Genomic DNA, 17,796 nt, shown 5'->3' on the forward strand with positions numbered 1-17,796 from the left:
CTCGAAACGAAGCATAACTGATTTGTTGGTGTGTGTGGGTCCAATGTGCATGCGGTGTTGCCTGTAAGTCATTTTCACCCTCTGTGCTGCTGATTGCCTGTTTACTCAAGCAAAAACTCCACTCACAATGTTAACATATCATAAATGAAACTGGCCAGATCCTCTACCCCCACGTAACAGCTACTCACATTGTCGAGGAGAGAGGAGCGTTTCACAGAACATCAGTGTATGAAGGAGCAGACGGCAGCACATCAGTATAGAAAACCACTTTTATTTCTCATAAGGCTGTTCTGTATTGTTCTTATATCTACTGTATTCACTGTGACTAATACGCTCTTGCAGTCATATGGAGTGAGTACCTGCGTCTCTGCGGGGTTAACACATCCATATGACAAACAGTGTCCGAGTCTGTAGAGCTTCACTCACTCTTTATATCTTTGTATCTTTGAGGCATAGCTATACAGTGTTTTCCTCATGTTAAGAGGCCCATCTCTACAGCTCGAGACGGTTCCCACCAGTGCACTGTGCCAATGTATTCATTGTGAAGGTGGAAAGCTGTGTTTGGCTGCAGGCCGTCCACGACTGTTGGTGATGCTGTGCTTAAACACAGAGACACAGAGCAGCGTCACAAGTTTACCTGAACTCCATTACACACAGAATGTGCCTTTATCTATCAAGTTCAGTCATCGTATGTTGTGGTATATGAAATAATCATTTCTAATCTTTAAGTTTAGGGTTAGAGCTATTTTCTCCAGTTATGCATTTCCAAATCTCAAAGCGTGTTGACAGGGGAGCTTTCACCCTATGCCAGTGTGATACCTCATTTGAAAGCCAAAACCTTCTAGTTTCTAAAAATATGTGTAAGATCTTTAAAACACAACTTTCATCATATTTGCTGTTTCTAACCCTAATCATAACCCTAACCCCTGACCATAAGCCTAACTCCCTGATCGGGGTGCGTCAAGTAACAGGCTAAAGGTATAATATTATTCATATTATGGCTAATTTTAAAACTGGGTTTCTTCAAAACAAAGTACTGAAGCCAGATATAACATGCCTGGTAATGTTATATAGACATTTTTACGCAGAAAGAGTGTTCACGCTTGCCATATTTCGTTGCATTCCTTAAGTGTCAGCAGCTTGATCTGCATTTTATGGGCTCGGTTGAAAAGTGAATGTCCCGTGAGTTGAGGAAAAATCAATTTGACCAAAAACAGGAGCAAAAACATACTTGTAATGCTGAAATCTTTAGAAATGATGTAAAGATTCCATTAACATAACAATGATGAGGTGTAATGGTACTTGAGTTATAATAAACAAAGCATGATAGGACGACAGGCATAAACACCAAACTCAAGCGGCATCTTACAACAAACCTCCTGCTGCTGTGTGCTCTGCCTTCAGTTGCCTCACCGTCGTCCTGTTTGAGAGTCTCAGAAGGTCCACCGTGTGTCCATTGTCCTATAGAGTCTTTAATAGATTGCTTTGATTCTGTCATAACACATACTGTATTTCTATATGTACTGTATATTTACACAATGTTTTACACAGATAGTAAAGGTGCTGATGACTTTACATTGGGCATGCCCACAATTCAAACAGAAATGTCCCTTCATTCTGAGTGACCAGCAGTACACGTCGTCATTCTCTCATGTCCGTGGTCAGTGTCCTCCCCACAGAGCCGTCCGACAGCAATGTTTTGACAGTTTTGTAAAAAGGAGGGACACAAGTCTTGGCATGATGTTTTAATATCCTATAAATAACCATTGCAAAGCGGCTTCAGTTTGTTGGGACGTCGAGAAACAAGAAGGAAGGAGGATCCGTCCACAGCTGTCCCAGATGAAAGTCTCCGAAATGGGGCTCATTCATCAAACCCCAAGTTTAGTCTTTTGTCAAATCCTTGGTACCACGCGAGCAGAGCATTTTGTACAGGGTGGATGTCCTCTCTGCCATGCCAGGTGATCCCGTCACTGGTGCTTCCGAGTCCGAGAAGAAGAAGAGGGGGGCGAGGGATCGGGTGGGGGGAGGGGGGGTTGTAGATGGAAACTCTCTGTTAGGTCCTGGGATTAATCTGCAACACACAGGATGGGGAAGAGGAGGAGAGAAAACACATAGATGCTTAGAAGGAACAAAAAAACATGTACGCCTGCTGGGATTACACCTTGGGAAGTGGCTTTGTTAGTCACAAAGGGAACCCGGGTTGAACTGTGGAGGTGCTTTATGGCTGCTTCGAAAACCCGACGGCACACATGAGCCGAAACGCGAACGGAAATGTGTTGAGCAGGAAAAAACAGTTTGTGTTTTCATGTTGTGTGCTATGTATTTATCCTTCCACTGTGTTCAGAGGATTTCGGAAGCATTCATAAACACGTTTGTAAATGTGTGTTTTTCTGTTATTGTAGAAATAACCATGTTACATATAGACTGTACCTTTGAATAATGGAATTTATGAAAGACCTATACTTAAAATAAAGGGCAAATATGATAGAGAGCAATGTAACGAGTGTGCAGTTGTTGTATTGTTACATACATTTTTTTTTTTAGTATGTGAGTTTGTTATTTTTGTCATGTTCTGTGGCTGTTTCTCCATGGCATACAATGATGGAAAAGTAGCATTTTTGCAATTCTTGACTGTACAGGAAAGGGCTTTATTTGTATAGCGCCTTTCACAGACATGGTCACAAAGTGATTCAGAATTTTACAATGGTCAAACGTCTGAAGCTACCTCAATAGCCACAGCAGCCCTGGGGTAGACTGACAGGAGTGTGGCTGCCAATCTGAGCCAATGGCCCTCCGATCACCACTAACCGCTCACTCCCACATACACCCTAATGCACATGTTTTGATGATAGGCGAAGCCGGACTACCCGAAGGAAACGTATTCGCAGACATACGCAGTATTGCAAATGTTCATTACCTAATCAAAACAGCCTTAATCTAAAGGGATCTGGAAACTTTCTCAACCTGCTTTAGACATATTTGTGCACTTTGCAGGCACGTCATCTGGTCACGATTAAACCTGATGATTGCAGCATTAGTATATAGGTGAGGAGAATGAACGCTCTCGCTTTGACTCTAGTTCAGGGACTCTTATTCAGCCCCCGCTGCAGCTTGGACACATTTCAATGGAACATTGTGCAGCCTTGAGACAGCTATTGAATGGCCTGCTTTTCAGCATCCTGAAGCTCAATAAAACCTCAGAGTACATCATGTCTACTGCAGTTAGACTAACCCATCCTCCTTGCCCTCTGACAGCCGCCATTGCAGCCCACATAACTAACCATTTGTTCGTCAGCACTTTTATCAATCCTCTGATTAAAACACTCTGGTATTTTGTCATAGAAAAAAAGCCTTGTCTAAGCTCACTATGGAGACAATTATAAATGGAATAATCCAGTTGAGCTGACAAATCCACAGGTGACATTTGCTGCAGGCCTGGCAGGTGGGAGCCAGCTGTGTGTGGCTGATTGTGAGGAGAATGCACAGGAACAGATGCCTTAAAAAAAAAAAAAAAAATCTTTTTTGACAACGAGGTTAAATATTTTTACATTTTAATCAAGTCAGCTTCAACTCATTGTCCTGAACACATTGGGCAAATATCATGTATCAAAATAATGCATAATTTCTTTAGTTTCTACTTCTGGTTATTGCCCTGCTTACTCTCTCTCTTTAAACTTCTCTATCAATATTGTTTTATCCCTTGTTGAAATTTTGGATTGGAGCTATTATTATGATTCCAATAATTACTATGTCTACTGAAAGTGTTTTTTGTCGTTGTTGTTTTTTAGCAAGATGACAGCGGGATATTTAATAATCACTCCGAAAAAGTTTCTAAGTCATAAACATACACATTTCGGATGTGGTGATCGCTCCCTGCAGATGTTGTCTTCCTCCCGGTTCCACGCTGACCCTGTGTTTGTCATATATTTGCATGCAATCATCAGTGATAACATTCCACTGTGTCGCAGAAGAGAATGACCTTTGCAGAATGAGAACATGCAATTCAGTCTAGGACACGGTTTCCCCGCAGGTTTGTTAGTTCAAATGAGGGACTCGCATGCAAATATATGGGACTAAATTGACTCGTGCTTTTTTTTCCCGCCCGTCCAAATGAGCAGAGCAGCAGGTAGAGGCATATTTTCTGAAGGATTCCCCGCCTCTTTCCCCTCCGCTGCCAACTAAAGAGCCAGCATTCTAATTTGCGGGCTGCATTAAATCGCAATTTACTCAGACTTCACTTAGTAAAAGAAGCCAAGGGCAATTGCTTTAGCAGGAAGATATAGAGCAAACACAAGCTCCCCTTATTCCCCTTTCTTGTGTGTTAGAGCTGAACAAATCAATCATGGCGCCTCAGAAGCTTTTCAGAACAGCACTGAAGAGCAGACCTCAACAATAAAGAGCTCCACACAGTGATATGAATTCAATATTGTTTAATGCGACGTAGACAGTGCAGGGAAAAGACAAAAACACAAATCAATGACACAACTGAGAGTCCTGTGTAATCAGAAAGAAATGTATCTTCATTTGAAAATGTTGCTAATATCTGTGGTAGAGTTTAATCCAAAACAAACACAGCCAATCTGCATTAAAGCCAACTCAGTTTAGACAGAAAACTATTCCAGAGCTACTAGGAGTAGTGTAGCATTTCAGAACTTAGAAAAGAGTCTGTGTATATTCAATATAATACATAAAACAAAGTCAGCTGGCACATGGCAATGACTTATGGTTCTACAGTTTATAGCTTGACTCTTATTACTGAAACTGATAACCAAGAGAGATTTTATTGGTACACTTTCTAATAAAATGCTCCCATAAGAAGTGCAGTGCTGGGAGTGTGGTGGGCGTCATTCAGATGAATTAGTGGATGATAACTGTAATGCAGGTCACTTTTGCTCAGAAATTGTGCCTCAGACTCAGTCACTTCCTGTCACCGCGGGCGATTCCTTTGAAACATGGCGCCCACTTCTTATGAATAACTGACATGTGGCTCTCTGCACAGCTGTAAGTCATGTCGCCTCGTTCGGGGAAATGCCCCGCAGACTTCTTTTTAAATGTGCAGTGCTCCGTGACCTGGACTGTTATGTGGCCGGTGGTGCTGGATATCTTATGTCTCCAAACATGTCGAGCTTGTACTCTTTTTATTAAAAATGTAAAACTGAAAATATCATGAGGTGAAACTTATGCACTGCACTAAATTAGAACAACAGGGCAATTACTCAACTTTAAATCTATTTATGACTTTAATTAAGATCCATGTCAATAATCGACAGGTTTATTGGCCAATCCTGTTGCTAAATAAACACATGGAACAGGCACAAGAAGCGGCTACTTGTTGACAAAGGGAAAGCAGTGATACCAGCCGAGACACAGCGCCCAATAAGTGTGTGGTCGGTTCAGACAAGCTGGGAGAGAATTTGATGGAAAGACATAGATATTTGACATTGATTAACAGGGAGGAGAAGAGCCTCGCTGCAGCAGCGACATTAGCTGTAGCAATGGTGATACAAGCAGCAGCGCTGGCAGATAATGGAGTAATAAACAGAGGAACATGAACATTTCATAAGGAATCCAACTCCAATTCAATCAGTAAGACCGATGGCTTTACAGTTAATTGTTTTTAAGTCCTTTATAATGTGAGTTAAACCCTGTGTTGGCAATTTAACACGTGCTGCCTGCTTCTGACATTCTTCCAGTGGCGTGCCTACAAAGCCTTCTCTGCTGACCTAAACAATTCTACAATAAAAAAGCTGCTCTAAAATTATAGGAGTCCAGCTGAAGGTCTTAAGTTCACTCTGGAAGAAGAGAGTTACTGATAAGGCCAAAGAAATCATGAGCCAACCAGAGCACAGTCTGAGTTTCTGTTGATGCCCTCTGGGCGGCGCTATAATGTGCCGCTAGCAACAAAGAATTGTTATCTGCTGTCTTTCATACCTTCAGCTATAAAGCTGCTAAACAAGGATGAATCTCATTTTAATCATTAATGTGTCGTCTTAGGTAATGGCTCCAACTTTTTGTTATCTTGCTGACTTATTTTATTTATTTGTATGTGTTAGGCATATTCTTCTATGTACTGTATTTATGAGATGGATGAATGTTTGGCTGGGAAGCTGCAAATGAACTGCCCCTCGGAGAGAAATAAAGTCTTCTGAAACTGAATCTGAATAACCCAAATACATTTTATCATGTATCCTAATACTATTTAAAATAGCTCAAAATATAATTTTCTCTATGTTTTATAACGTTGTATTGTGATCCAATCAGATCAGATGTTTTTTACCGAGATCTCTCTGCTTTGGCCTTCAGATTGCGTTCGGCAGGCGCAGCTCCATGTCAAACAATAGAACAATAGCAACGCTCCAGTCGATCAGAGGCCTGGGTTTACGGGGTTACATGACCCCAGGGCCTGCTAGGATCAAAGTGAAGTTCATGTCATTGTCATGTCATTGGACAAATCTGCTGTCTAAACTGACACAACTTTAGTTTTTATTTGTTTTTATTCTTGAATGTATGAACTTTGGTGTAATCAAGGAAATGCCTGTTTTATTATCTGTGTTTGCCATCCCTATCACTGTTGTTGGACGTTGTTTGGACTGGAATGAGTCTGGATCATTTCCTCACCCAGAAGAGCAGGGGCTTGCCCGGACTTTCAGCCATCAAAGCGAGAGCATCACCTGGGTCTTGAACACCGGCCAGTCTCTGGAATGAGCAGCTTTGAAAACTGAAGGACTTAATTTGAGGACACAGCGCTGGAACCTGGACTAAGGAGATTCTATCAGTACATATTGGAGGCATGAAGTTTGCTGGACTCAGCAGGTGACAGCGTCCATATCGGTGCTATCAGGTGGTGCTGTACTGTGAGACATTGGCTGGTTCAACTGTGGGCAGTGTAATAATAAAATTTAAAGCTCGGTGCTGTTTGCTCTGCCTTCTGCACATCTCCACAGGTAGACTCCGAGCGGGGGGCAGGGAAAGGCCGCTTTGGTTTCTTTTATATATCAGTGTGTATGAGCACGGCCCGCCACTGCATTCCTACATACAGTTACACTTATTTTGTGACTCCTTTGCAGATGTTTGTGTTTACATGGTGCGGGGGCAGGTGAGGGGTGAGATTTTGCATTTACTATGAGGCTTTGGAGGGGCCGAGCTTGTCTTGTCTTGTCTGATCAATATGGGAAAAATAATCATGATAATATGTTCCCCCATATATCGTCCAGCCCTATATTACAGTACGCAAAAGGAAAGCATCATTTGACGACACTGATTTAATCTGTGGTGGTGAACTGATGGAAATCACAAAAACAGCCAAGTGTCTATTCAAATCTATTATTTCAGTAGTCACATTGTGTTTGTTAAAAGTTCAAACGGTTGTCCGCCTCCTATGACAGCTTGGAAGTTGCCACTGCTGTACACTACTATGTTGAATCCATAACTTCACATGACAGAAAGTAAAGCTCAAAAATGCTCTATCCTTATGTTGGATGTAGTATATTGATGTAACCAGTAGTATGTCTATTATGCCTTGCACCATATGGCAAAAAGTCTACTGTCAAACATATACTGTTCTACTGAGACAGTGGAGCAGCTAGTGCAGATGTAGGATTTTTTTTTTTGGAAGGCGCTCCCGAGCCTCGCTCTCACTGGGACCTCCACAAACAAAAGGGCCTGACTTGACTTGTCTGCTGCTACAGAACAGCCAATGAAGGAGTCCCTCTCTGAAAGACATAAAGAAAGAAAAAAACAAAAGTCTGCGTCAGGATTCTGTTTCTCACTCTGTATGCCAATTGACAAAGTAAATGAATAGATAAAATGAATAGGCATGTGTTACGTGTTGCTAAAGCTACCACTGCCTGCCTGCCTTTGCCTAACTGAGCTTCGCTGTCACTTTCAGGGCAAAAACAAAAACCCGTAACCATTGATGACTGGCAGGAACAGTGATGTGGGTCGTGGGCTTTCTGGCGCACTGAACAAACACAAATGTGGCAATTCTGGCCCGAGAGGCAGGTGAATGTGAAATGTTGATTAAAACGGAGTGGATAAAGGGGCTTTCATGTGCGCCGTGGGCAAGCACTGATAGCTGCTTGTCTCAAGGGGGGGGGCAGGGAGAGGGGGAGTCGGGATATCAAGTGGCTACTGATAAGACGCCGCGGTCCCTGAAGGGAGGAGGCACAGCTCGCGGCTCTGGCCAAACAAAAACATCAAACTTGGCGGTGCACGGTACAAGCAGGAGGGCACACGAGAGGAGGGAAAGCAGTTTCGAAAAAATAAAAAGCTTAACGGGATTGGCACTGCACTGCTGTATGGCACAGGCAATCAAAGCCACGCCGGAGCTGATAGCACAGAACACGACAGGGAACAAAGGGTGATGAGATGGTGGATCAGAGACAGCAAGGACAGTCACACTGGTCACTACACGCACAACAAACTCGCTGAGCTCATGTCAGGACAGCGCTTTCTCATTTTATTTTGCGTCCAGAAAAGGGGTAGCACTTCAGGGTTTGATTTCAAGAGCTGCAGTGACATTCTAAAGCTGAGATATGCATTAACGCAAAGTCAGATTTTTCTTATATCAGAGATCGAAAGTGTATGAGCATGTTTCAAACAATCCATCACAAATGTTTGCTTTGACAACACACTGAAGAAATCAAATTGCGGGGACAAAAATGTATTTACGGAATAGTAGATTCACTAAGGTGACTGAAAAGCAAGGTCTTTGATTCAACCAGAATGTGCCACATTTCTCCTGGTGACTGACTAGTGTGTCACCGCCCACTTTGAAACCTTTTTGGTCACCAATTTTGCCTCTGAAGAAGTTATTTGGTTGATCTTGAAACGTCAGGCTGTTGGTATCAAGAAATAATAACCCTTGCTTATTTATCTACGTCATTGTCCGAGAATTCCCGTTCAACATTACTGAAAAGTGAATCAAGAATGAATGATACTTTGGTAAATAAACAAGTGACAAAACATAAGGTTGCTTATGTTTATTTTTAGAAGTTTATATTTAGCACTCCCATTTAACAAACATCTTAAAGCAGAGCTAAGTTACTCATGCCCCTAGAGGCCATAAGCGCCACTGCAGGTGTCGTAGCATGTTGCGTTTTTTTTTACTCATTAATTGTCCGTGAGAGTAAATACTACGCTGACAAAGGGAGAGAAAGATATTGTACATTGTGCCACAGTCGAATTACACAATGGAGATATTTTTCATCACTCAAACTTGGCTGTAAACACTGCTAAAGTGGCGCTAGCCCACAGTTAGCTTTGCCCATTGGCCTGTTAGCTTCTACTTCGTGATTCCATTAGTGTGTATTGCGCCTCCGGGTCAGAGCAGGGAAAGTTGCAAGTATGGTTTTCTGGGGGGAGATGAAAGACCCCCAGTCATCCCATTAACACTTGCATTACCCCCAGAGGGACTACAAAAAGGATTTGTCAAGGTAAACAAGTTACTTAGTACTGCTTTAAAGTAATTTGAGTTTAGATTCATGATATTAAAATGAAACAACTGCTGGAATTACCTACATATACCAATTATAAATTATAAATAAAATGTGGTATAATCTCACGTGTAATGGTTATTGGATTGTTCAACTTTCGCGTTAAGCAAGTCCGGATCAAGTTTGGATCAAGAGTTGGAGCTTTAAAATTACTTTTACAACCATAAACATAATTTACCCCCCAAAAACACTTACATCGTCAACTCTCCACTTTCCAAATGGGGCCTTGGTTGCCGACTGTACCCTTATCAGCATGTTCACTTTCCCAACAGCCTGACAGATATTTACGACACAAAGGTAGCCAAGCACTTAGCATTCATGTCGCACCTGCCTAATCATGCACAACATGTAAACACACTCTCCATTACTTTGCTCTGAGCGTTTGGGTTAATGAGAAGTTATTGAACCACTTGTAACCCTCCTCCCCATACACTTAACAGGTGGGTATATGTGAGTGACACAGAGGGAGACAGAAAAACAGTTAGAGAAAAGACTAACCTTTACAGAAGCAAGAATGCAGCTCAATTTCAGTTGACGCATCCTCTGCATTTTGCTTCCAGAGGCTAAAAGGGGGAGTATGGCTGGGTGTTCTGCAAAGAGAGGGTCGAGAGAAAAGGATACGTGTGTATTGGGCAGGAAAGCAGCTTCAGCCCCGTCCCCCGCTATATAATTTGATCAATCCCCCCCGCCCCGCAGATAAAAATGACTTCTTTTAAGCTGTGCAAAGGACATGAGAATTAGAGATGCATTCTTTAGAGTATATCAAGTACTGCTCCTTACCTTGGCAGGCTGGGAAACGCCCATTCCACCAGCTTCTCTCTGTAAATTTAAGGCCTGTGGTGACTGAGACGGCCCAGCAAAGGTGCAGTCATATGTAACAGAACAATGGTTTAAGCTATGTGCAGTGGTTCTCTGAGTCGAGCTAGAGTAGGTGTTGTTCAGCTTATTTTACATTCTGTAATTTGATTGCTGTTTAGACCCTGCAGTGGTGGAGGAGAAACTCAAATTGTTTACTTAAAGGAACAGGCCACCGTTTTCCATACTGAGATGTGTTCTTACCTGAGCTTAGACGAGTTGATGCGCACCTGTCTTGTCTTTACGCGTACGCTCAGTCAAAAAAAACAAAGATGTTGTTAGCATTTAGCCTCTCCCAGCATATTCCTATGGACCGAAACGGGGGTGAAGTGAGCAGTAATATCTTCACTCCTAACGAATTCTGAAGATCCTACTGCACGGATGTCGAAGTGCTCCTAAGGTGTTTTTTCCTCCACTTAGAAAATCGACATGTTTAATTTTGTGTCACTATACGCCGGATCGTGTAGCTACTCACATAACCGTACATTAAATCGTGAAAACGTGGAGGAGCTTGGTCGCTTCAAACCTCACTCCTGTTTGTGTCCATAGGAATAGGCTGGGAGAGGCTAAATGCTAACAACATCTTTGGTCTTTTTGCATGACTGAGTGCACACACAAAGACCAGACCGGTACGCATCAACTCGTCTAAGCTCCGGTAAGAACACATCTCAGCATGGAAAAAACGGTGGCCTCTTCCTTTAAGTAAAAGTACAAATACAGGAAGAGACAAAGTGCAAGATGAAATTCCTGCTAAAGTAAAAGTATAAAAGTGCCCACTTTCAAAAGTACTTTAAATTTAGACAGATTTTCAAAACTATCGAGACTTTATTGACTTCGGAATATCAACTTGGTTTGAGAAATTTTGGCAACTAAAGATGTATTGTTTACATTTCAATATAATGTATCACCCTTTTAGCAGTTACCATTGCTTAGCTACTGTATGTAGTCATTGGGAATTACTCTTTTAACTTTGCAACAGTGTTTGGAGGCAGGCAATAAAGGTCCATCCATCCATCCATTTTCTTCCGCTTTATCCGGGGCCGGGTCGCGGGGGCAGCAGTCTCAGCAGAGATGCCCAAACTTCCCGATCCACACACACCTCCTCCAGCTGTTCTGGGGGGACCCCGAGGCGACACCAGGCCAGCTCGGAGACATAGTCCCACCACCGTGTCCTGGGTCTTCCACGAGGCCTTGTCCCACTAGGACATGCCTGGAACACCTCCCGCGGGAGGCGACCAGGAGGCATCCGGAACAGATGCCCGAGCCACCTCAGCTGGCTCCTTTCGACGTGAAGGAGCAGCGACTCTACTCCGAGCTCCTCCCGGGTAGCTGAGCTCCTCACCCGATCTCGGAGGGTGCGCCCAGCCACCCTGCGAAGGAAACTCATTTCGGCCGCTTGTATTCGCGATCTTGTCCTTTCGGTCATTACCCAAATCTCATGACCATAGGTGAGGGTGGGAACGTAGATCGATCGGTAAATCGAGAGCTTTGCCCTCCGACTCAGCTCCCTCTTCACCACGACAGACCGATACAGCGACCGCATCACTGCTGACGCCGCACCGATCCGTCTGTCGATCTCACGCTCCATCCGTCCCTCACTCGTGAACAAGATCCCGAGATACTTGAACTCCTCCACTTGAGGCAAGGACTCCCCACCGACCTGAAGAGGGGAAGCCACCTTTTTCCGGTGGAGAACCATGGCCTCGGATTTGGAGGTGCTGATTCTCATCCCGGCCGCTACACACTCGGCTGCAAACCGCCCCAGAGCGTGCTGGAGGTCCTGGTTCGTTGAAGCCATCAGAACAACATCGTCCGCAAACAGCAGAGATGAGACTCTGAGGCTCCCAAACCGGACACCCTCCGGCCCCTGGCTGCGCCTAGAAATTCTGTCCATAAAAGTAATGAACAGAACCGGTGACAAAGGGCAGCCCTGGCGGAGACCAACACGCACCGGGAACAGGTCTGACTTACTGCCGGCAATGCGAACCACGAGGGACACGGTCGAACGCCTTCTCCAGGTCCACAAAACACATGTGGACTGGTTGGGCGAACTCCCATGAACCCTCAAGCACCCGACGGAGGGTATAGAGTTGGTCCAGTGTGCCACGACCAGGACGAAAACCGCATTGTTCCTCCTGGATCCGAGGTTCAACTATAGGTAGCAATAAAGGTACAGTCTATTAAATAAATAAATATCTAACCACTGGCTTGTCGCTGAGGGCCTGAGAAGCCTTAATTCACTTCATTATCTGCTGGAGCCACAGTGAGAATGGGTTTAGCTGGAGCAGTACAAGAGGATGTTAGCTTTAGTGAGAGGAGAGGCCCGAGGCGCAGCCCACCTGTTTGTCTGCTCTCCTCTGCTCCGCACACTCGGCGCTCTCATGAGGTTCACTCTGTGCTTCATAACCAACAATTGACTGTTGTTATAGTTTCACAGTTGGATGAGGAGCTTAGTTTGATCAGGAAAATCAATGCCTTGTGCTCACTAAAGTACAACATGGAACAAAATAACCCAAGCCTGGCCCTTAATAAAGTTGCCTTAGATGTTCAAAGAAGTGCATCGTGTACCACAGTAACCCTTACTTTAAATCTATTGTACAATTAATACAATACAATGCATGTATCGCAATCATTTATCAACAGTGAGTTTAGGCAAAGGCCGGTGACGCACTATTATGTGAAATAATGCTTTAAAGCAGTGGTTCTCAACTGGTGGGTCGGGTCATGAGCCTTTTCCATATGACATTTATTTTAATATCCATAAATAAACAACAGGATCTGAAAAATCATGACTGTTGTGTCATAATTTCAGCTTTATTTAATGTTTATTCAGTGTTAATTTACAGTATTTCACTTGATATAGAAATTCAGTTATTATTTGCCTGCTACCCTATGATCATAGTGGGTCCTGACAGCATCCCATTCAAGAGCCACTGCTTTAAAGTATCCACCACTGGATGCTTACAGATTTTATGTTGCCTCTATCTGTCTAATGTGAAAGCACTGGTGTGATGACAACACACAGCCGCCTTATGCTTGTAAACACACAGGTCGGCTCATTGAAGAGAACAGTGTGTGACGTGTGGTACATATGTGTTAGTGCAGTGTCCGTGGAGCACACTGACACTGTTGTGTTTGCTGTGAGTCAGTGAGTTAGCGCTCACCCTCGTGGTCTTGATTTTGTTCCCAGAGGAGCACATCCATCCCGAGTTGTCAGGAAGAGTCTTGCACTCTTCTCCCTCCAGACACGGCTCCATCTCACACCACCATTTTCCAATTACAATGGAGGCTGGGGACGCGGCGACGCAGGTCATCAGTGCCAAAAAGAGAAGGGAAAACTGAGATTACACAAAAAGATATAACACAAAGTTGGAACATAAGAAGCCGCCACAAAAGGTTGTGAGCTAATTTTCCGTTTGGCGCCTGGATAAATGGCCCATGCCAAAGTATATCATACAAAACTCTACTTTGTCACCACCTTTCATACTTTAGGCACTGAAAGTATGGATAATGAGGTGTTTTGCCTGTGATACTTGTGATGACGGCCTGCAGTTGGCGGCTGAAACATGTAAAGGTAAAGATTGTAACATCTCTAACCCTAGTAATACTGTAACACGAGTAGACACAATGAACGTTACGAAGTTTACAGTTACGATTGGACGACAAATAATAATTTACCCGCTTCATCTTTCATTGTTAGAAAAAATTTATACATCAAAGTCATACCCATTATACTCAAAAAGAGAAATATTCAGCTTAAATATTATATAATAAAATATAATGTACTTGTGAAAGTGATGCTGATGATAATGTGCACACCTAAAAGCCCATTGTTTTCCTAACAGTTGATTCAATTTTGGCCACAGCTGTTGACTGCAGGTGCTGAATGAATGACTTACTGTTGATGATATAATGATGTGAAATAAATCATTATTTCGTTTAGTTAAGTTTTTTTTTTTTTTTTGTACTAATTGTGCCTCATTAACATCCACCTCTGGCAGATATCTCTCAAAAATAAAATATGTCCTTCTCCCATCGTGAACAGTGTTTTCACTAAACGCTTTAGACTATACATTCTGAATCAATGCTACAACCATTTTTCTATAGGACCATCCCTGAACGGGACAGCAGTTGTTTATAATGATGCCCCACCCCTCCGCCCGAAGCAAAACAACTGACTTTATTTGTTTCACAGAAACGCAAAACCAGCAAAGGTTTCTTTCTACACATTTTGAACTTTAAATTGTCCTCAAAATAGTGTTTATAAAAGAACAAAGACAAGTGGCTGAGCCCCATCAATACAGATTTCACTCAATTCAAATGCAGTTTCATGATTCCATTTCTTTTTCTTGGTTGTTACTAATCTTTAGACAAAAATAGTGGAGAGAACAGGACTAACCATTTGTTAAAGTATGTAAGGGGTATGTAATTGATTCATCGAATGCGAAACAGCACATGCCGTCAGCACTTTTGTACTTTTCAAACTAACTTTTATCTATATGTATTTTAAATGTCATACGCTACAATCCTTCGAGAGGTGTTTAACTAAAATGGCAACACTGTAAATCAAATAAATACATCATTTTGTTACATTTATTAACCCTGACATTTAAAACTCTCTTTATTTTGCACACTGTTCTTTTAGCCGCGCCTGACAGCAAACGTGATAAGTTCAACACAATTTCTTGGTGATAAGGCGCCTTTTCCCCAGCTGCATTTTTTTAAAGCATGCAGTGTGATGTGTGTTTTCTGCTGCTCAAATCTCCAAAGAGCGTCTTTCCTTTTATCATGTGAAGGTCAAATCACTGGGTGCAAGCTCATGTGTTAGAAGCTGTTTCACAGCACTTTCTCGAGCTCAGGTGGGTTTTTGCGGGACTTAAAATGTGCGTGTTGCCTGGTTACGCGCCGCCCGTGTTGGTTTGAGCCACGATGGCGTCATCTCCCGGTGACGTCGGGTCAAACAGGCTGCTTTATTGCTACTGTTTCTGACATTTGTGCTAGCTTTCTCCTTCGCCTCCATAAGCCCCGAGGACACGGGAAAGAGTGCGCACGCCGACCAGCTGGAGCCGCCCTTTGGCTCTCCCTGTGGCAGTTTACCATATCAACTAATTACCCTCTGCCAAATTACTAGGTACTTACAATGAATATGCCACCAATTATGTTTTATTCATCTTTTTCTTTTCTTTTCACAAACGGTCAACATTGGCGTGACAGGGCTGCGCGACGTCAACATCGTGACCTCACATTCATCACAACAAAGCTGTCATATGTGCCTTGTGGATACAAAGCGAACACAAGTTTTGAAAAGCAAAACAAATAACTAATACAGTGTTTAAGCAGGGAGCAGGAAGTCAAATGTAATGCTGATTTGTAAACATTCCATCAAGTAAGTAAGGAAGTAAGTAAGTAAGTAAGTAAGTGCTTTATTTGTCATTGTACACGTGTACAATGCAAAAGTGTTCAGGTGTTAGTCCTGAGCCGCTGTGACTGAGCCGAGGAAACCTGGCTGGCTGCCCTCAGTGCTCCTCCGATCCTCTGAAACGATGCAACGCCTCCTGGATTTGTCCCTGTTTCAGAGCGTGGTGGCCTGCACTGATCAGCTCTTCCACCTCCTCCTGCGCAGCTCCCTCCGCTCCACAATAGCCTTTAACCATCTTCTGGGAAGAGCTTAGCAGTTAATCTGTATTATTCTCCAGTGAACGTCCATTAGCCAGCACAATAGAAGGCATGTGAGGCTGAGAGTCTTGCCTGGATACCTCCTCGTTGGTCCCTTTTTTGCTTCCTGTAGTGCCTCTTGTGATGCCTCCACTGTGCTGCAGGTGTGGGGGGCTCTTGATGCCTCTTCAGTGTCTCAGAAGAAGGAGGTCTCAAATGGGTTTAGCTGATAAGCTAGCTGTTTACTTTTAGAAAAGCTGCATTCATCAGGATCATTATGGACTCTTTGCAGTAAAAACATCCATTGCACCTAACACAAAAACACGGCAAAGACGTATAAAAGTATCCAGTAAAACAATGTGGAGCACAGAAACCACAAATGCAGCTCGCAGAAAAAGGCAAACAATGTAGCTGTACCGAGAGAGGGAGGTTGCTGCCTGTTTACACGTCGCCATGATGTCAAACAGAGGAAAGAGGTGAAATGTTATCCAGAAGCAAATTGGACAAAACGGGAAACATTTTAGGGAAAAAACAAAAAAAGTTCACCCTAAACTGCAGCTGAATGTATTTTAGACGGAACTTTGGACAAATTTATGCAGGAAAAATAGTCGTGCCAAAGACATTATTCTCCAAGAGGTTTAAATTTTAATGTTGATTTGAATCCAACTTAATGCTTTTAATGCCTTAATCTTTGGCATAATTAATTAAATGACTTTTAATGCTTTTAATACCCCAGAAGAAACCCTGTAATAAATCATCCAAATAAACGAAATATAATAATACGTTTAATTTGGACACTTTGACTTGATTTAATACTTCAGTGATCTCCAACCTGTAGCTCTCCCACCTTTTCCAAGTAGCTCCCCAGGCACACTTCTTACATAAACTTGATGAGTCATATCGTTGATACAATTCATATTTTTTGTTCTGAACATGCTGAACACAATCTGTAAGCGATTAGTTGCGTATAAAGAGGAAACCCAAGTCATTTTCTTTGATTGTGTTGAGATATTTAAACATTTCGGCTCTAACTCTCCATGGGTGAACTCCAGCCATGTCAATTACGGTAATTACACAAGTGTCTTTGAAGCATAAGAACCTCTCAGCCATTTTGGTTGCATAAAGGTCTCTGGGGTTAAAAAGCTTGGAGAGCCCTGACCTAACCTAACCGGGCCCCTGTTGTAAGATGGTTGTAAGGGAAACCGGAGCACCCAGACAAAACATATACACTGACATGGGAAGACATGCAACACGGAAAACAGCCCAGGAATTTGGGAATTGAACCCAGCAGCCTTTTCCAGTAAGGCAGAACTTCTCACCCCTCTGCCGCCGTGATGAAATATCAAACAATTGCACATTTCCTTATTTAGTGATTTAGTTCCACTTTATTCTTTATTTAAGAACGTATACGCAAAATGAATACTCTCAACTGTCTCCACATGGACCAAGAGTAATGCACACAAAGCAGAAAGTTTCCTTTTAAATACAGCCCGAAGGTAAAAATGAGAACAAGGCGGGAGATGAAAGCTGCCTGACTTGCCTTGACTATAGAAACAGCAGCTCTGCTTTGCACCAGAGCCCACATATTTATTTACCGCTCTCCAAGCTAGGTTTATTCACTGAGAGCTGAAGAGATGCGAAACACTGCGCTGTCGATGCACAGCCTGAATCCGCAGTACTCAGATGTGGTACAAAGCCAAGCTATCATGCGTGTGGAAGTGTGCCATTAATCACCAATTATCTAATGGTGTAATGGCTGAAATGAATGGGGCACATAAAACAGGATTTAATT

At 42.9% G+C, this 17,796-nt stretch overlaps 1 protein-coding gene across 6 annotated transcripts in view; it reads right to left on the reverse strand.

Moving 5' to 3' along the window:
- Positions 1-1,980: 1,980 nt before the first annotated feature.
- The window catches only part of LOC306980111 (chemokine-like protein TAFA-1), a 130,945-nt gene continuing 115,129 nt past the window's right edge, over positions 1,981-17,796 (reverse strand). Inside the window, exons 4-7 of one of the 6 annotated variants that reach the window (XM_079579351.1) lie at positions 13,514-13,638; positions 10,275-10,337; positions 9,993-10,084; positions 1,981-2,071 (exon numbers count right to left, since the gene is read on the reverse strand). In XM_079579351.1, coding sequence (XP_079435477.1) covers positions 10,058-10,084; positions 10,275-10,337; positions 13,514-13,638 — 215 coding nt within the window. In that variant the 3' untranslated portion in view covers positions 1,981-2,071; positions 9,993-10,057. Of the gene's footprint in view, positions 2,072-7,260; positions 7,713-9,992; positions 10,085-10,274; positions 10,338-13,513; positions 13,639-17,796 lie in introns of those variants that run through there. The other 5 variants (XM_079579353.1, XM_079579352.1, XM_079579354.1 and 2 more) reach the window with 5 other exon arrangements.

Source organism: Gobius niger (assembly GCF_951799975.1).
Source record: "Gobius niger genome assembly, chromosome: 20".
NCBI lineage: Eukaryota > Metazoa > Chordata > Actinopteri > Gobiiformes > Gobiidae > Gobius > Gobius niger.